Source organism: Petromyzon marinus, chromosome 55 (genome assembly GCF_048934315.1).
Source record: "Petromyzon marinus isolate PM22_M1 ecotype Great Lakes invasive population chromosome 55, UKy_Petmar_22M1.pri1.0, whole genome shotgun sequence".
Lineage (NCBI taxonomy): Eukaryota > Metazoa > Chordata > Hyperoartia > Petromyzontiformes > Petromyzontidae > Petromyzon > Petromyzon marinus.
Window position 1 is genome coordinate 9,671,570 of NC_133721.1, and position 20,486 is coordinate 9,692,055.

Here is a 20,486-nt window from a genome sequence, read left to right on the forward strand (position 1 = left end):
GGTGAGCACGCGAGCTGGCGGTTTCCGACGTTCGGAGGTCCTCGAGCAAAGAAGAATGAAAAGGCTCCGAGCCTCAAGAGGCACCACCACCAACACCACCACCATTCCTTAATCATCAGGGGGTGGCGCGTCTGGGGGGGGGGGGGGGGGGCGGTGGGTTGTCAGTGCTCACTGCTGTCGGGGAAGTGGGTGTCGTGGCCGTGGAAGGCGCCGTGCAGCTGGTTGGTCATGATGCGCAGCGCCATGATCTGCCGGCGGGACTGGAGGTCGGGCCGGGTCACGTCCACCTTCACCTCCGGGTTGTCCCTCTGCTGGGCCAAGCCATCGCCCACCACCTCGCGCAGATACCTTGCAGAGGAGAGAGAGGCATCGTCGTCGTCATGTACACCCCTAGCTGCCACTGCTATTCAGTGGCCTAAAATAAAATAAAATGTTTCGCTCCGGATGACCGCTGCAAAGTATTATCTGTATTTTGATTTAGTGTGCTGATCTTAAAGGTGCATTGAAAAATGTGATACTCCGACTGATGCTCCTGTTGTTTTGTGGAGTGACTCATGCAGCCAGCTGTGGCTCTAGGGTTTGGTGTTGCGTGTTATTTATGTAGTTTATTGTTAAAAATTCGGTCACAGTCCCTATGATCACTGTTACATTGCATTTATGGCTTTATTTTGGTGATTTCGAAAACGTTTTTTTGGTTTGGCCATGTTTTTGTTTTGTTGTAGTACGGAGTTAGACTGATGGCCTTAATCTAAGTTGTCTTGTGGTTGTTGTTGTTTGACTTGCATCCCACTGGGATTTTTGCACACAGCGTTGGTGTACGGTGCTTTTTCAGAAATATTTTGATGTTTTTTTCCTGGATTTTCTGTTTGCACAGTCACATAGTCACTTTAAGATGTCTTCTTGTTCATGTTTTTGTTTTTTTTGTTTGTTGCTGTTGCACCCGATTCAAGAGCCGAATGTCTCACAGGGCTATACCAAATAAATGAAACTGAAACTGTCATCGTCGTTGGCATCATCGTTATCGTCATTGTCGTCAACGTTGTTATCGTCATCGTTATCGCCATTGTCGTCATCGTCGTCGTCATCGTCGTCGACTTCGCTCCCCTGGGGGTCGATGAGACCCAGTCGTGCTTTCCGGGAGGTCAACTGCCGTGGTTGTCCACTAAGAGGGGAGACGGCCCTGGGGGGGGGGGCTGGCAGAGGGAAGGAGGAGATGGCTCTGGGGGGGGGGACCTGGCAGAGGGAAGGAGGAGATGGCTCGGGAGGGGGGGGGACCTGGCAGAGGGAAGGAGGAGATGGCTCTGGGGGGGGGACCTGGCAGAGGGAAGGAGGAGATGGCTCTGGGGGGGGGGACCTGGCAGAGGGAAGGAGGAGATGGCTCTGGGGGGGGGGGGGGGGACCTGGCAGAGGGAAGGAGGAGATGGCTCTGGGGGGGGGGGGGGACCTGGCAGAGGGAAGGAGGAGACGGCTCTGGGGGGAGGGGGGGACCTGGCAGAGGGAAGGAGGAGATGGCTCTGGGGGGGCGGACCTGGCAGAGGGAAGGAGGAGACGGCCCTGGGGGGGGGGGCTGGCAGAGGGAAGGAGGAGACGGCTCTGGGGGGAGGGGGGGACCTGGCAGAGGGAAGGAGGAGATGGCTCTGGGGGGGCGGACCTGGCAGAGGGAAGGAGGAGACGGCCCTGGGGGGGGGGGGCTGGCAGAGGGAAGGAGGAGACGGCTCTGGGGGGGGGGGACCTGGCAGAGGGAAGGAGGAGACGGCTCGGGGGGGGACCTGGCAGAGGGAAGGAGGAGACGGCTCTGGGGGGGGGGGACCTGGCAGAGGGAATGAGGAGACGGCTCTGGGGGGGGGACCTGGCAGAGGGAAGGAGAAGATGGCTCTGGGGGGGGAGGAGGGGACCTGGCAGAGGGAAGGAGGAGATGGCTCTGGGGGGGGAGGGGACCTGGCAGAGGGAAGGAGACGGCTCTGGGGTGGGGGGGGGACCTGGCAGAGGGAAGGAGGAGATGGCTCGGGGGGGGGGGGGACCTGGCAGAGGGAAGGAGGAGACGGCTCTGGGGGGGACGGGACCTGGCAGAGGGAAGGAGGAGATGGCTCTGGGGGGGACGGGACCTGGCAGAGGGAAGGAGGAGATGGCTCTGGGGGGGGGGGGGGGGACCTGGCAGAGGGAAGGAGGAGATGGCTCTGGGGGGGGGGACCTGGCAGAGGGAAGGAGGAGACGGCTCTGGGGGGGGACCTGGCAGAGGGAAGGAGGAAATGGCTCTGGGGGGGGGGGGGACCTGGCAGAGGGAAGGAGGAGATGGCTCTGGGGGGGGACCTGGCAGAGGGAAGGAGGAGATGGCTCACCTGCCCTCCTCCTCTCCGTTCCAGCATTCCTCCTCGTTGGAGATCTCCGCTGCCACCCCGTCCGTGTTGCAGACACTGAACGGCAGCGAGGCCCAGAAGGACTTCATCCTGCGCAGAGTGTCCCTCGCCTCCCGCACCTGCACCACGTGGGGAGGCGGGGGGTGTGGTGGGGTGCAGTGGGGGGGGTGCAGTGGGGGGGGGGGCAGGGGGTTGGGGGGGGGCGGCACCACGTGGCTCACATTCAGGTGCCCACGGAAAGCCGCGTTCCGCCTACAAAGGCAAAGATCCCCCGTGTAGCCTTCACGGACTGTTGGGGGCAAGTGCTGTTAGCGAGCAGCACCTGTGAAGGCCGCCACGGCGCACGAGGGGGTGGGTGGCCAGCACCACGCCCGGCCGCCTTTGTCTCCCCAGTGGCGATGTTTACACAGCGCACCAGCTACTCATTTGAGGACGGATTCCGATAATCGTCAGCGGTGTTGACCGCGAGCGATGATCACAGCGCCACTCGCTGACCGTTGAGCACTACCGCTCCCCACTACTGCACGCACGCACGCACACACGTACACACACTCTCACACGCACGTACACACGTACACACACGTACACACACTTACACACACTCTCACACGCACGTACACACGTACACACACGTACACACACTCTCACACGCACGTACACACGCACGCACGTACACACGCACACACACTTACACACACTCTCACACGCACGTACACACACTCTCACACTCTCACACGCACGCACGCACGCACGTACACACGCACACACACTTACACACACTCTCACACACACGTACACACACTCTCACACGCACGCACGCACGTACACACGCACACACACTCTCACACGCACGTACACACGCTCACACACGTACACACACTCTCACACGCACGTACCACACGCTCACACACGTACACACACTCTCACACGCGCGTACACACGTACACAGACTCTCACACGCACGTACACACGCTCACACAAGTACACACACTCTCACACAGGCACGCACGCATGCTCACACAGGCACGCACGCACGTACACACAGGCACGCACGCACGTACACACAGGCACGCACACACGTACACACAGGCACGCACGCACGTACACAGGCACGCACGCACTCTCACACGAACAAACAGGCACGCACACACACGTTCATACACGCGCACACACACATGCACACGCACACACATACAAATACACACGCACACAAGCACACACACGAACACACACATAGGCACTCACACACACGCTCACACATGCACGCACGCGCACACACACACAGGCACGCTCACGCACACACGCGCGCGCACAGACACACACACATACACACACATGCACGCGCACGCACGCACACGCGCACACACACAGACACGCACGCACACACACACACACGCGCACACACACACACACAGGCACGCACGCACAGACACACGCACACACACAGACACGCACGCACACACACACACGCGCACACACACAGGCACGCACGCACACACACACGCGCACACACACACAGGCACGCACGCACACACACACGCACACACACAGACACACGCACACACACAGACACGCACGCACACACACACGCGCACACACACAGGCACGCACACACACACACGCGCACACACACAGACACACGCACACACACACGCACACACACACACAGGCACGCACGCACACACACACAGACACACACACACACAGGCACGCACGCACAGACACACGCACACACACACACAGGCACGCACGCACACACAAGCGCTCCGACGGAGGAGTTACGGGCAGAGTAATTACGGCCAACGATCGCAGGCGGAGAGGCAAGCGGCGGTCACGGCGGTGATCTATGGGACGAGTCGGGGGACGGCGGGACAATAATTAACGGCATCGTCAATCCGGCGCAGGAGAGAGAGAGAGAGAGGACGCGGGAAGGAGTGGATCGTGGGAGCATCGGACTGGGAGTCGCTGGCGTCTCGGTCTGCGTGGCCTGTCTCCGTGTCGAGCTGGTGGCCCCCGAAACCCAAAGCCTCTCGCACCGCAGTACGCGGAACGATGCACTACGTGGAATGATGATGCAGCGCTCAGAACGATGCAGTACGTGGAATGATGATGCAGTCCGTGGAATTGTGCAGCGCGCTTAACGATGATGCAGTACGCGGAACGGCGCCATAACGCGCAGGGGCTTCACCGCGTCACGGCCAACTCATCCACCGCTGCGTCACTCGCGGGCCGATCACGAGTCGACCTCCATCTCAACTAGAGGCCGCTGGGGGGGGGGGGACTTGAACGACCCCGACCTGAACGACTCCACCCACAGGGGAGGGGGGGGGGACCTGAACGACTCCATCCTCAGGGCGGGGACCTGAACGACTCCACCCTCAGGGGAGGGGGGGGGGACCTGAACGACACCAATTTAAACGACTCCACCCACGGGAAGGGGGGGGGGGTGGACTTGAACGACCGCGACCTGAACACCGGGGGTGGGGGACCTCACCAGGTGGACGATGGTGGTGCTGGGCGAGGCGGTGGGAGCCGACGGGCGGCTCTGGCCGACCCTCCCCCTGCCACCGTAGCCGGACGGCGCCGCCCCGTTGCCGGCCTGGTGCGCCCTGCCGGGCTTGGGGATCCCGCACTCCGCGAAGATCTGGGGGCGCGGCACGGCGGTTACTGGGAGAGTACGCAGAGCGACGAAGGCCCTGGTTGAAGGCGTCCGCGGGATCAGCAGCAGCAGCAGGAGACACTGCCGCCCGCGAGTGACGCAGCGGTGGATGAGTTGGCCGTGACGCGGTGAAGCCCCGGCGCGTTATGGCGCCGTTCCGCGTGCTGCATCATCGTTAAGCGCGCCGCACAATTCCACGTGCTGCGTCATCGTTCTGAGCACTGCATCATCGCGCCACGTACCGCATCATTCCGTGTACCGCACTGTTACACGTACCGCATCATTCCACGTACTGCACCATTACACGTACCGCATCACTGTACCGCGCGCTGCACCATTACACGTACCGCACCATTACACGTACCGCACCATTACACGTACCGCATCATTCCACGTACTGCACCATTACACGTACCGCATCACTGTACCGCGTGCTGCACCATTACACGTACCGCACCATTACACGTACCTCACCGTTACACGTACCGCATCATTCCACGTACTGCACCATTACACGTACTGCACCGTTACACGTACCGCATCACTGTACCGCGCGCTGCATCGTTCCACGTGCTCCACTGTACCGCAGCGTTCCGCGTGCCGCGGCGTGGACACGGCGCGTCAAGCGGCCGAATTCTTTCGAGTGTCGCCCCGTGAACGGATCGTCGCCGCCGCCGCCGCCGCCGCCGCCGTCATTTGCGCTTCACCTGCGTGGACACCTGGACGCTGTTCTCCTGGAGGTGCATGATCGCGTCCGAGATCCTCACGTCGATCGGAGCCAGGACCGTCTCCACGTTGAAGGGACCCTCCAGTCGCTCCGTCAGCTGCAGCATCGCGTCTGCGTGGTGGGGCGGGGAACGGCGGCGCAGCGGTTAGCGCGCTCTCGGCCGACGAGCCCGCGGCCGGGCAAGAAGGCGTCCCGGCTGATGCCGCGCGGCGTGAACGTTCGGAGGAACGGGCGAGCCGCGAGTGCCGGCTGGGAGGCGTGGTTGTGGACGAGCCCCCGCGCCGCGCCGGAGCGCGGTGACTCCGCCACCGGAGCGGATCGTCATCGTCGTGATCGTCGTCGTCATCATCGTCATCATCGTCGTCGTGATCGTCGTCGTCGTCATCGTCGTCATCGTCGTCGTCATCGTCGTCATCATCGTCATCATTGTCGTCATCATTGTCATCATCGTTGTCATCATCATCACCATCATTGTCGTCATCATCATCGTCATCGTCATGGCGGCAGTTTGCAGGACAATCGGCTGAGGCGCCCCCCCCCCCCGCGAGGTCGTTCCTGCAAGTTTACGTAGCAAGGTGATTCAAATCAGTGCAATGGATCGGGGGGGAAATGAATCGGGGGGGGGGGGGGGAGAATCGGCGGAATGAATCAGTCAAATGAATCAGTGGAATGATTCAGTGGAATTAATCGGAGAAGGCACAGGAGGAATTAATCGGGAGAACGATTCGGCAGAATTAATCGGGGGAATTAATCAGTGCAATGAATCAGTAGAATGCATCGGGGAAGAAACCAGTGGAATGAATCGGGAGAATGATTCATTGCAATGAATCGGGGGAGTGAATCAGTGGAACGAATCAGTGGAATGAATCAGCAAAACGAATCAGTGGAATTAATCAGAGAAGCAACCAGTTGAATTAATCGGGAGGACGATTCCGTGTTACGAATCGGTGGAATTATTCAGTGGAATGAATCGGGGAAGTGAATCAGTGGAACGAATCAGTGGAATGAATCAGCAAAACGAATCAGTGGAATTAATCAGAGAAGCAACCAGTTGAATTAATCGGGAGGACGATTCCGTGTTACTGAATCGGTGGAATGATTCAGTGGAATGAATCGGGGGAGTGAATCAGTGGAACGAATCAGTGGAATGAATCAGCGGAACGAATCAGTGGAATTAATCAGAGAAGCAACCAGTTGAATTAATCGGGAGGACGATTCCGTGTTACTGAATCAGTGGAATGATTCGGTGTGAACGACTCGGGGAATGACCCGGCGGAATGACTCAGGGGGGAACGAAATCAGCGGAACGAAATCAGCGGAACGAAATCAGCGTAACGAAATCAGCGGAACGAAATCAGCGGAACGAAATCAGCGTAACGAAATCAGCGTAACGAAATCAGCGTAACGAAATCAGCGGAACGGAATCAGCGGAACGAAGCGCTGGGCGGGCCCGCGTGGCGCACCCACGAAGCTGTTCCAGGCTGCGTCCATGTCGGCGGCGTGCGGCAGGCAGCCCTTGAGCACGTTGAGGCAGTACGCGTGGCAGGGCGGCGGCGCGGCACCGCCACCACCGCAGAGCGGGCAGTACCACAAGCGCACCAGGGAGCGCACGCACTCGGCCGACAGGGGCACCTGCACGGCAGGGAGAGACGCGGCGGGGTGGGGGGGGGGGTGGGGGGGAGATGTGGGGGGGGGGGAGACGTGGGGGAGGAGTGGGGAGGGGAGTAGGGAGGAGACGTGGGGGGGGGAGTGGGGAGGGGACGTGGGGGTGGGGAGTGGGGAGGAGATGTGGGGGGGGGAGTGGGGAGGAGATGTGGGGGGGGGGAGTGGGGAGGAGATGTGGGGGGGGAGTGGGGAGGAGATGTGGGGGGGGAGTGGGGGGAGGAGTGGGGAGGAGACGTGGGGGGGGGAGTGGGGAGGAGATGTGGGGGGGGGGAGTGGGGAGGAGATGTGGGGGGGGGGGAGATGTGGGGAGGGGGGAGGAGCGGGGAGGAGACGTGGGGGGGGGGCAGACGTGGGGAGGAGTGGGAGGAGATGTGGGGGGGGAGTAGGGAGGAGATGTGGGGGGGTGGGTGGAAGAGTGTGTAGGAGACGTGGGGAGGAGTGGGGAGGAGATGTGGGGGGGGGGAGGAGTGGGGAGTGTGTACTCAGCACAGAGCGTGTGTCCACCGCTGTGCCCACCGCTGTGTCCAACGGGGGAGCCGTAGCGGAGCGAGGGGTTCGTGACCTCTCCACCATACGCCTGGTTACCATGGAGGTCACACTCGGTATACACCAAGACGCAGAGAGATAAAGGTCCCCTGTGTGTCCTGTATAGACTGTTGGGGCAAGTGCTGTTTCGCGAGTAGCACCGATGAAGGCCAGGTCAGTACGAGGGGGTGGGTGGCCAGAATCACGTCCGGCCGCCTTTGTATCTCCAGTGACGATGTTTTCACACACCGCACTAGGTATTCATTTGAAGCTGAGTCGATCTAGGGGAGGCCCATGACCGGTTCAGATAATTGTCGAACTCGGGTTGCCGGGTTCGTAGCACACACATACACACACATACACAACAACAACAACCGCCATTCGCCACTAAGTGGCGGTGATGTCACCACGGCGCTGGTGCCAGGCTATGTGCACCTTGAGGCCACGTGAAGTGTCGAACGCCCGCTGGCAGGAGGTCACGGGGCAGACCCAAGTGCCACGGGTCGACTGACTGAGATGACTGAGATGACTGGCTGGTGCACCACCTGTGCCCCCTACTGTGCCAACCTGCTGTGCTTTAGCCACCCGGCGCTCCGCTCGTTGTTGTGAGCGTCGCTCCTCCGACCTCCGTTGTTGTTGGAGGGCGACTGCCTCCAACTGCCCAGCAGCGTCCTTCATGAGCCTCCTCCACAGAGGCCGATCTTGACACCGCTGGTACCAGTCATCGGCAAGTCCACTCAGCTCCACATCCTCCTGTACCACGTCACTCCATCTCTTCTCTAGCCCGTGCCGCGCCCGTTTAGCCCCCTCGATCCGGCCAAACAAAAGCTGTTTAGGTATGCGGTGGCTGGGCATGCGGACTACATGGCCCAGCCAACACAGCCTTGCCATCCCGAGGAGCTCACCGATGGGACTTTGTCTACATCTTTCAAGGATTTGTGAGCTCCTCACACAATCCAGCCTGGTTAAACCCTTGATGGATCGTAGGCAGGCCAGCCTAAATGTTTCTAACCAGCAAAGATGTTCACTTAGTGGGGTCCACGTTTCACAAGCGTAGAGAAGGGAGGGCATGACTGTGGCCAAAAAGACCTGAAGCTTCATGCGAAGCGACAGACCAGGTAGCTTCCACACAGCGTTACGCAACCGATGAAAAGATAATCTCGCTCGACTGATTCGGAGTGAGACCTCTGCTGTCAAACCAGAGCTGCTCATGAGCACACTGCCCAGGTATGGGAAACTCTCCACTCTCTCCACAACTGCCCCATCACCGATTGGGAGTTGTGGGGTTGGAGTGTCCGATGGTACAAAATACCCAGGCAGGTGCTTAGTTTTGGTGGGGCTGATGGTAAGGCCCCATCTCTTAGTGGCACGCTCCAGTCTCAGCAGCACCGCCTCCAACTCCTCGTCTGAATGAGCAGCTATAACTAAATCATCAGCATACATAACGTGGTTGAGCAATAGGGAGCCATCCCTTGACCGCACCCGGCATCGACCAGCCTCCCATTATATCTGTACCAGATGGAAATTCCCCCGGTACAGCTATTGAAGGCTTCACGAACTACGTGGTCAAAATAGATGTTAAATAATGTGGGAGCCAGAGGACATCCCTGTCGCACCCCAAGGTGTACAGGGAATGGCTCCGACTCCCGGCCACGTAGTTTTACCCGGGCCCGCTCACCATCAGGAAGGTCCTTAATGATCGTGAGCAACCGATGAAAAGACACTCAGACACACACAGACACACACACACGGACACACACGCACGGACACAAAAGATCCCCCATATAGCCTTAACAGACTGTAGGGACAAGTGCTGTTAGCGAGCACCTATGAAGGCCGGAACGGTACACGAGGGGGTGGGTGGCCAGCACCACGCCCGACCGCCTTTGTCTCCCTAGTGGCAATGTTTACACACCGCACCAGGTACTCATTTGAGGCTGAGTCGACCTAGGGGAGGCCCGCGACCGGTTCAGATAATCGTCACTGGTGTTGGCCGTGAGCGGGAATCGAACCCGGGTTGCCAGGTTCATAGCGCGGACACACACGCACGGACAAACATACAGACACACGGACACACACACACATGGACACACACACACACGGACACACACACACGGACACACACAGGGAAACACGCGCACGGCCACAACAACCGCCATTCACCACTAAGTGGCGGTGACGTCACCACGACGCTTGTGCCAGGCCATGTGCACCCTGAGGCCACGTGAAGTGTCGAACGCCCGCTGGCAGGAGGTCACGGGGCAGACCCAGGTGCCACGGGTCGACTGACTGAGATGACTGGCTGATGCACCACCTGTGCCCCCTACTGTGCCAACCCGCTGTGCTTCAGCCACCCGGCGCTCCGCTCGTTGTTCTGAGCGTCGCTCCTCGACCCTCCGTTGTTGTTGGAGGGCGACTGCCTCCAACTGCCCAGTAGCAGCGTCCTTCAAGAGCCTCCTCCACAGAGGCCGATCTTGACACCGCTGGTACCAGTCATCGGCAAGTCCACTCAGCTCCAGGTCCTCCTGTACCACATCACTCCATCTCTTCTCTAGCCTGTGCCGCGCCCGCTTAGCCCCCTCGATCCGGCCGAACAAAAGCTGTTTCGGCATGCGGTGGCTGGGCATGCGGGCTACACGACCCAGCCAACGCAGCCTTGCCTGCCGGAGGAGCTCACCGATGGGACCTTGCCCAGATCTTTCAAGGATTTGTGAGCTCCTCACACAATCCAGTCTGGTTAAACCCAGGATGGATCGTAGGCAGGCCAGCCTAAATGTTTCTAACTGGCGAAGATGTTCACTTAGCGGGGTCCACGTTTCGCAAGCGTAGAGAAGGGAGGGAATGACCGTGGCCGAGAAGACCTGAAGCTTAGTGCGGAGCGACAGACCAGGTAGCTTCCACACAGCGTTACGCAACCGATGAAAAGATATTGCCGCTCGACTGATTCGGAGTGAGACCTCTGCTGTTAAACTGGAGCCAGTCATAAGCATACTACCCAGGTATGGGAAACTCTCCACTCTCTCCACAACTGCCCCATCACCGATTGGGAGTTGTGGGGGTGGAGTGTCCGATGGTACAAAATACCCAGGCAGGTGCTTAGTTTTGGTGGGGCTGATGGTAAGGCCCCATCTCTTAGTGGCACGCTCCAGTCTCAGCAGCAGCATCTCCAACTCGTCCTCTGAATGAGCAGCTATTACCAAATCATCAGCATACATAACGTGGTTGAGCAATAGGGAGCCATCCCTTGACCGCACCCGGGCATCGATCAGCCTCCCATTATATCTGTACCATATGGAGATTCCCCCGGTACAGCTATTGAAGGCTTCACGAACTACGTGGTCAAAATAGATGTTAAATAATGTGGGAGCCAGAGGACATCCCTGTCGCACCCTGAGGTGTACAGGGAATGGCTCCGACTCCCGGCCACGTAGTTTTACCCGGGCCCGCTCGCCATCATGAAGGTCCTTAATGATCGTGAGCAGAGGGTCAGGTACTCCAAAAGCACGAAGATGAACCCAGAGCCCAGGCCTTCTGATGGCATCATAGGCCTTGACCAGGTCACACACGGACAAACACACAGACACACACACACACACACGGACACACACACACAGACACACACACACACGGACACACAGACACACAGACACACAGACACACACGCACACAGCCCCTGACCGTGCGCGTGGCGTTGGCGACGCCGGCCGCGAGCCGCAGGCCACGCGTGAGCGAGCGCGCGGCGAGCGCCGCCCGGCCCAGCTGCGCCAGGAGCTTGCGGGGCGCGGCGCCGAAGGGCCGCAGGCTCTCGGCGAGCTTCACGGCGCACTCGAGGTCGCCGTCCGAGAAGCGGTACTGGGGGTTGAGCAGCTGCAGCATTCGCTCGAGCAGCTGGGACCAGAACTCCGACATCACCTCGCCCAGGTCGACGGCGGCGGCCGCGCGGGACGATGATGACGACGGCGGTGAGAAGAGCGACGATGGGGTCAACGAGTGGGACGATGACGAGGATGACGATGGTGGTGGTGGTAATGGTGAGGGTGAGGATGATGAAGATGATGATGGTGGTGGTGGTGGTGATAAGAATGATGGTGATGGTGGTAATGGTGAGGATGATGAAGAAGATGATGATGGTGGTGGTGGCGATAAGAATGATGATGGTAATGATGAGAGTGATGAAGTAGATGCTGATGGTCGCAGTGATAATGACAAGGATGATGATAATGATAATGAGGATGATGATGAAGGTGGTGCTGGTGGTGGTGATGCGGATGAAGAAAATGATGACGAAGATTCTGATGGTGGTGGTGATGATGATAAGGAGATGATAATTGGTGCTTGGATGCCTGAAACAGAACCACGCAGGAAAGAGAAACCTCTCAGTGCCGATACTGCGATGAGAACATCGGACAGCCAGTATAGACGGTCGGGGGGAAGTGCCATTTGCGAGCACAACCATCGATAAGAGTAAGCCTGAGTCGACCTAGGGGAGGCCCAGGACCGGTTCAAATAATCGTGGCCATGAGCGGGGATTGTTCTCGGGTCAATGGGTTTGTTTGCACGGCGCGCTAACCTCTGCACCGCCGCTCCCCGATACAATTCACTCACGTGCATCCTGGACCACACTGCGTGGCGACGTCTCCCGTGGCGACGGCTCCTGTGGTGACGTCTCACGTGGTGACGGGTCACGTGATGACGTCTCACGTGATGACGTCTCACGTGATGACGTCTCACGTGACGACATCTCCCGTGGTGACGTCTCCCGTGGTGACGTCTCCCGTGGCGACGGGTCACGTGATGACGTCTCCCGTGGCGACGGGTCACGTGATGACGTCTCACGTGATGACGTCTCACGTGATGACGTCTCACGTGGTGACGTCTCACGTGATGACGTCTCACGTGGTGACGTCTCACGTGACGACGTCTCATGTGATGACGTCTCACGTGGTGACGTCTGTAGGGCGACCGTTGCCCACGCGCCGCTCGGCGCCGCGCCAGCTGTCCCCTCTCCCAGCGTCCCCTCCGACCCGCCGACCGTCGTGCGGCGGCCGCCACCACGTGGGTGGACGGCGGGGGCCTCCCTCCTCCTCCTCCTCCTCCTCCTCGTCGTCGTCTTCCCGTCCGGCGCCGGGTCCGGCCGTCCACCGTCGTCCGCCCGCCGCGACCCCTCCTCCCCACGGCGTGCCCCCGCTCCGTCCGCCCGGCCTCCGGGAGATCTTCCTCCCCGGTCGGCGAGCGGCACCGCGCCCTTCCGCCGACGATCGCCGGCGTCGACGTCGGCGTCCGATCCGCGCCGAGACCGCCGGGACGCGGGGGGGGGCCCGCCGGGGGGGGGGCGGCGGTGGTGGGGGGGCCGGGGGGGGGCTGGGGGAGGGGCCCTGACGCCGGCGTACTGCCGCAGCTGGGAGAAGAGCCAGAGGAAGAGGTCGGCGTTCTGGGTGTAGATGACGCCGTAGGAGCGCACGAACATGTCGTGCAGAGACGCCTCGGCACGCCGCAGCAGGTCGCCCATGTAGTCTAGCGGGGGTGGGGGGGGGTAGGACAGAAGAGAGAGATGATAATAAACAGTCGTGTTAATCTGGGCGTGTTTTTGAAATTCTTTCGTGCAGCAGGAGAGGGCGCGCGGATAGCATACGGACACAGAGACCCATAGAGTCACACAGAGACCCATAGACACACACAGAGACCCGTAGACTCACACAGAGACCCATAGAGTCACACAGAGACCCATAGAGTCACACAGAGAACCATAGACTCACACAGAGACCCATAGACTCACACAGAGACCCATAGAGTCACACAGAGACCCATAGAGTCACACAGAGACCCATAGAGTCACACAGAGACCCATAGACTCACACAGAGACCCATAGACTCACACAGAGACCCATAGAGTCACACAGAGACCCATAGAGTCACACAGAGACCCATAGAGTCACACAGAGACCCATAGAGTCACACAGAGACCCATAGAGTCACACAGAGACTCATAGACTCACACAGAGACCCATAGAGTCACACAGAGACCCATAGAGTCACACAGAGACCCATAGAGTCACACAGAGACCCACAGAGTCACACAGAGACCCATAGACTCACATAGAGACCCATAGACTCACACAGAGACCCATAGAGTCACACAGAGACCCATAGAGTCACACAGAGACCCATAGAGTCACACAGAGACCCATAGAGTCACACAGAGACCCATAGAGTCACACAGAGACTCATAGACTCACACAGAGACCCATAGAGTCACACAGAGACCCATAGAGTCACACAGAGACCCATAGAGTCACACAAAGACCCACAGAGTCACACAGAGACCCATAGAGTCACACAGAGACCCATAGAGTCACACAGAGACCCACAGAGTCACACAGAGACCCATAGAGTCACACAGAGACCCACAGAGTCACACAGAGACCCATAGAGTCACACAGAGACCCATAGAGTCACACAGAGACCCATAGACTCACACAGAGACCCATAGAGTCACACAGAGACCCATAGAGTCACACAGAGACCCACAGACTCACGCAGAGACCCACATACTCACGCAGAGACCCACAGACTCATGCAGAGACCTATAGTTTAATGTCCTTCCCCCTGCACCTCTGATTAGCGGGGTCGGTTCGTATGGTGGTGCAAAATGAGATCAACAACAGCAGCAGCAGCAGCGTGCCAAGTGGCCAACCGTGCCAAGTGGCCAACCGTGCCAAGCGGCCAACCGTGCCAAGCGGCCAACCGTGCCAAGCGGCCAACCGTGCCAAGTGGCCAACCGTGCCAAGCGGCCAACCGTGCCAAGTGGCCAACCGTGCCAAGTGGTCAACCGTGCCAAGCGGCCAACCGTGCCAAGCGGCCAACCGTGCCAAGTGGCCAACCGTGCCAAGCGGCCAACCGTGCCAAGCGGCCAAACCGTGCCAAGCGGCCAACCGTGCCAAGCGGCCAACCGTGCCAAGCGGCCAAACCATGCCAAGCGGCCAACCGTGCCAAGCGGCCAACCGTGCCAAGCGGCCAAACCGTGCCAAGCGGCCAACCGTGCCAAGCGGCCAACCGTGCCAAGCGGCCAACCGTGCCAAGCGGCCAACCGTGCCAAGCGGCCAAACCGTGCCAAGCGGCCAACCGTGCCAAGCGGCCAACCGTGCCAAGCGGCCAAACCGTGCCAAGCGGCCAACCGTGCCAAGCGGCCAACCGTGCCAAGCGGCCAACCGTGCCAAGCGGCCAACCGTGCCAAGCGGCCAAACCGTGCCAAGCGGCCAACCGTGCCAAGCGGCCAACCGTGCCAAGCGGCCAAACCGTGCCGCGCGCTGCAAGGCGCGTTACCGTCCATCTTGCCGTACTGCGACTCAAAGGCGGCCAGCGGGAAGTGGCTGGTCTCCTCCACCAGGCGCTGCAGGTCCAGCCGGGCGGCCGGGCCCAGCTGGGCCTCCACGGAGCGCGAGCAGCAGGAGAGGGCGCGCGGACGGCAGACCGACAGGTGATGGCCTTGCGGGGGCGGGTGAGGGTTGGTGGTGGGTGGGGTGAGGTTCGAGAACAACAACAACAACAACAACGGGGTCTAATTTCGGTTCTCGCGTAAATAAAAAAATTTTCGTTTACATTATACCCACGCGACCAACGACGTATACCCCGGACAAGAAGCCGATTGTGAGACTGTTAAACTAAAAACTGCGAAAAAAACGATTTTAGAATTTTAGCAGGTAAGGCCCCCAACTGAGCTATATTGATATTTTTTCAGAAGCGAACTGGCCCACAAATGACAGCTCAACGAACTGGCCCATCACGTGAATATTTACAGCAACCAAATACTCTGAACGCGCGACGTTGATTCTGAATGCGGAATGGAGAAACCGGAGGACCCCGAGAAAAATCCGCACGACCACGGGGAGAGGGAGACACGCGAACTCCAAATACAGGGACTCCTCTACTTAAGAACATTCGACTTGCGAACTTTCAGAGATACGAACAAACCTGTCCGTATGTTGGGTTGTCTGTTCGGACCGAGTGTCGTAAGTTCAACCGCCGCGCGAAGAACCGGTGGCATCTACAGGAGATTGTACAACTCTTAAAAGCATTCCCCGTGTTTAGTGTACACGCCGTACGTGTCTCAAATCGACGGGAGTAAAGTTGGACTTACGAACAAATCGACTTACGAACGTAACTCTGGAAACCTAACTCGCTCGTAAGTAGTGGAGTGAGTCCCTGTATACAACAGGCATCACCGGGTCAGGATCGAACCCGCGACCTCCTGCATACCGGGCGAGGTAGTTAACATCCCCTGGCTCACTGCAAGCGCTCACCGTTATCCGCTGAGCTCGCAGGATCCGACGCGCTGCTTCCACGGTCCGAGTTAAAGCACAGGGGTGGAGAGGGGGGGGGGGGCTCTCTTGGCCGTGGGGGGCTTTTGGCAAGCTGGGTCGATAAACCCGCGGTGGCGACGGGGAGGAGGGGGGTGGTGGCTAGGAATCTATGACGGGGGACGGTGGGGAGAGGGGGTGGAAGCTTCCCGCTGGGTGACGGAGCACTCCGGCAGTCTGTCAATAAGCGGCGGCTGCGATTAAATATTGAGAGGCTGCGAGTACGCGCGCGGGTGGGGAGAGGGGGAGGGTGGGGGAATTTGCTTCGAGGGGTTACCCGAGCGAGTTTTACAGCGGCGGCTACGCACGCCTTTGTGTCGACGAGCAGTGGCGCTACGAACCCTGCCAACCGAGTTAAGATTCCCCGCACCGGTGACGATTATCTGAACCGGCCCCCCCCCGCCACTAGGTCGACTCGGCCTCAAATGAGTATCTGGTGCAGTGTGTACATGTGGCTATTAGGGAGACAAAGGCGGCCGGGCGTGGTGCTGGCCACCCACCCCCTCGTGTGTGCCGTGCCGGCCTTCATAGGTGCTGCTCGCTAACAGCACTTGCCCCTACAGTCTGTGTAGGCTACACGGGGGGACCTTTGTCTTTGCGTATGAGTTTGATTCCCGCTCAGGGCCACCAACACCAGCGGCGATTATCTGGACCGCTCCTGGGCCTCCCCTAGGTCGACTCAGCATCAAATGAGGTAAAGTGCTCCTTCGTATGACAATTGGTTTAACCCTTGCTGGCAATGAAACAGTTTGTGTTAAGATGTTAGAACACCAAACAGAATCATGTCTGCATTAAGGGGCCGTCCATAAATGACGTCAGACATTTGTGACGATGTGTGACGAGGGGAGGGGGGGGTTGAGAAATGTGACGTCACATCAAAATGCGCAACTTTAAATAAATATAGACAACACGTTCTACTTAATTAAATAGACATTTTAATAAATGTGTTCTCCTACAACATCAGAGTGCAGCGCCACATTAAATACGCACTACAATGACAATAGTTTAAAGCGATTTGAAGCATGTTTTATATTTTTTTTGGGGGGGGGGCAGAGCTTTGTGACGTCATATTTGAGGGGGGGTCTGACTTTTTGTGGCGCCGTGTGACGAGGGGGGGGGAGGGGTCAAAAATCGCGTGACGTCAGTTATGGACGGTCCCAATGTATTCCTTATATATCCATGTTTCTATTAATATCAATGCTTTAATATGTTCTCATAACATTTATTTATTAAAATTGCGTGTTTAAATATTGTAAACTATGCGTTTAGGGTGAAAGGGTTCAACTATTGATCGCCTTGGAACAAATTAAGCCTTTAAAGTGCATTTCCTGTATTAGATTGACGATCATTTTAATGTGCGGTGGTTTTCGTGGAACCAATTATTATCATATTCTTGGTTCTTTCGGTAAAGTCACGTAGAAGGGAAACAATAAAATACTATTTATTCTTTCGGTAAAATAATAATAATATTATTTTATTGTTTCCCTGCTAAAATAATAAATATCGTTTTATTGTTTCCCTTCTACGTGGTGACTTTACCGAAAGAACCAAGAATATTAATCCCTGCAGTCACGAAAGCTTTAAATCAAAATCCAATTAATATCGTTAACCGAGGGACCACTGGACCTAAACATCACCACGGCACACGAGGGCGTGGATGGTCAGCACCACGCCCGGCCGCCTTTGTCTCCCCAGTGGCGATGCTTATACATTGCACCAGATGCTCATTTGAAGCTGAGTCGGCCTAGGGGAGGCTCCAGGACCGGTTCAGATAATCGTCACCGATGTTTGTTGGCCGTGAGCGGGAATCTAACTTCGGGTGACGCTGGGATTCGCAGGGGCATGGAGCGCTTGCGCAAAACGCAGCCACTTTTTTTTTTAAATACTTGAAAGTCTGCCAACGCAACATTCGGTGGAGTGATTTGTTAAATTCGAAAAGAAATTGTTACTTAAAAAAGAGCCATCCCCAATGAATAAAAGCGACCTATTATTTTGTCTCTCTCACCAGCGTCGCTTTCAACAAAACCGCGTATAGTAATAGGTTTTACCCTGTTAACTGGCACAAAAACCTATTACTATATCTTGTTACTGGCAAAGGAGGTCTCATAACGAATTTGTGAGTTTTTTTTTTAAACGGAGGCACCCTTTTGTCAGGTGCACACAAGTGGCGTTGGCCATGAGCGTTGTGTACGCGACGGTAATTTTGGTACAGAGATGTCTATTTTAATTTATTTCGCGTAAGGCGCCCCGAAGCATTTTGTTGGGTCCGCTGCACCGTTAGGAAAAAACGAAAGATGATAAACACATGGCGAAAACGTGCCGATGTGTCTTGTTTTGTTAACGGCGGCGTGATGTGAGCTCCCTTGCCTGGTATGCAGTAGGACATGGGTTCAATCTCGACCTTGACGCCTGTTGTATATTTGGAGTTTGCGTGTCTCCCCCCGTGCTCGCGTGGATTTCTATCCGGGCCCTCCGGTTTTTCCCACCAAAATGTTGAACCAAGCAAACGCGTTGAGAGCTTTTTGGCTGTGGTAAAATTCCACGCGATGTTAAGCCGTTTGTGTTGAGCTGTAAAATAGGTGGTCAGGTCGCTTCTCAAAAAATATCGACATGGCTCAGTGGGCCTTACCTTTTACAATAAAAAATATATATTTTAGTTTATATTGCTCTGGAAAACATTGCCCATCAATCTGTCCGTCTGTCCTATCATTCTGCCCGCCATCCGAGGACAAAATCCACGTCCTACCGGTAAATTATGACATCCCTCCCTCTCTGGGAGGCGCTGGCAAAATCTGCGCCTCAATTCCACAGCGGGGAGCATCGGAGTGCAGTGATTTGAGTGAGCCGCTGAAACGCCACTCCCCACACAAAGACAAAGCTTCCCCGCCACCCACCCGTATAGCCCACACAGGCTGCTTGGCTGCTGTTAGCGAGCACCGGCTCAACAGCGGCAGAAGTTGGCCATCAACACGCCCGGCCACCTTTCGTCTCCCTGGTGGCGATGTGTTTTCTGTGTTTTTTTTGCTGTTGTTAGGCACCACGCCAACCTACTCATTTTTCGTCTGAGTCGACCTAAGAGAGGCCCACGGCCGGTTCAGACAACCGCCGCTGTCTGCTGGCGGCCCGCGAGCCGGGGAATCGAACTCGGCTCGCGACCGTTTGGCGGGCACCTGGCAGAAGGAAGGGAGCGGCGGCGGCTGCACCAGCGGGCCGGGTCGAACCTCGACCTCCAATCGCTACAAACCCTTGGGGCAACTTCAGTGGGCGGGGGGGGGGGATGGGGGACCTGGTCTGACCCTCGATTCCTCCAGGATAAATAAAGCATCGCGAAGCTGATTCTGACTCAATTTCTGTAAAAGCTCGGCTTTCCCCCAAGGCGGCTCCGCATTGCTGCTCCCCTAGCCCCCCCCCAACACTCTCCCGTTATTTACAACCTACTTTTGTTTATTGACTTTTTACGGAATCTCGGGGTGCTCCAGCGGCGGCGCTTCATGCCAGGGTCGCGGAAACCTCTCCGGGGCTTTGGCCGAGGTTACCGGAGTCTCGGCCGGAGTTGGCGTCGACCGGCCCCCCCCCTCCCTGCCTGCCTGCCTGCGGCGGTTACCGTTGAGAGCAATTGGGGAGAGATTTAGTTTCGTTCCAAGAGTCGGGGATATTTGGAGAAAATCGAATTTAATTGAGACGTCTCCCCCCCGGAATGGCTCCTCGCGTTGGCGTTGGCAACCCGTAGAGTCCAGTGTGCTTTGTGTGGGCCCACCCGGTGGCCAGGGACGGGTCAACCCCCCACGGGCCGATTCGGGCCTTGAAGGCCCTCGCTCGTTCGCGTCGCCTCCCTTCCGTTTAGGCCTCCCCGTTCTACGTTGAAGTTCACGGCCTGAGCGAAAGTAGTTACGGCGGTGGGGGGGGGGGGGGGGGGGGTGGAATAAATAAAGAATTCGTTGTGAAGAAATAAGCGGAGCGAATTCCTGTTCGATGGATGTGACCTCCAGATAGAATAAATGTGTCCAAATTTACATAGGTAAATAAAAACAAATCGTTTGACAACTTTTTATATATCTAAACACCCTAAAAATCGCAGCATACAATAGCTGTACGTAACGTACGACTACTGTATGCTGCGACTACGTCCAACTCTCAGGCTGGGTGAGCTATCGCCTAAAGTCACAGCCCGATCGTTTTAGGGTTGGCTCTATGCA

At 57.6% G+C, this 20,486-nt stretch overlaps 1 protein-coding gene across 1 annotated transcript in view; it reads right to left on the reverse strand.

The window, feature by feature from the left end:
* Window positions 1-20,486, reverse strand: part of LOC116954538 (uncharacterized) — a 39,642-nt gene that overhangs the window by 8,118 nt on the left and 11,038 nt on the right. The window contains exons 3-10 of the mRNA XM_076052338.1: window positions 15,257-15,418; window positions 12,539-13,447; window positions 11,612-12,276; window positions 7,207-7,375; window positions 5,724-5,854; window positions 4,852-5,001; window positions 2,340-2,476; window positions 173-348 (exon numbers count right to left, since the gene is read on the reverse strand). Of these exons, the coding sequence (XP_075908453.1) occupies window positions 173-348; window positions 2,340-2,476; window positions 4,852-5,001; window positions 5,724-5,854; window positions 7,207-7,375; window positions 11,612-12,276; window positions 12,539-13,447; window positions 15,257-15,418 (2,499 nt within the window). The remainder of the gene's footprint in view (window positions 1-172; window positions 349-2,339; window positions 2,477-4,851; window positions 5,002-5,723; window positions 5,855-7,206; window positions 7,376-11,611; window positions 12,277-12,538; window positions 13,448-15,256; window positions 15,419-20,486) is intronic.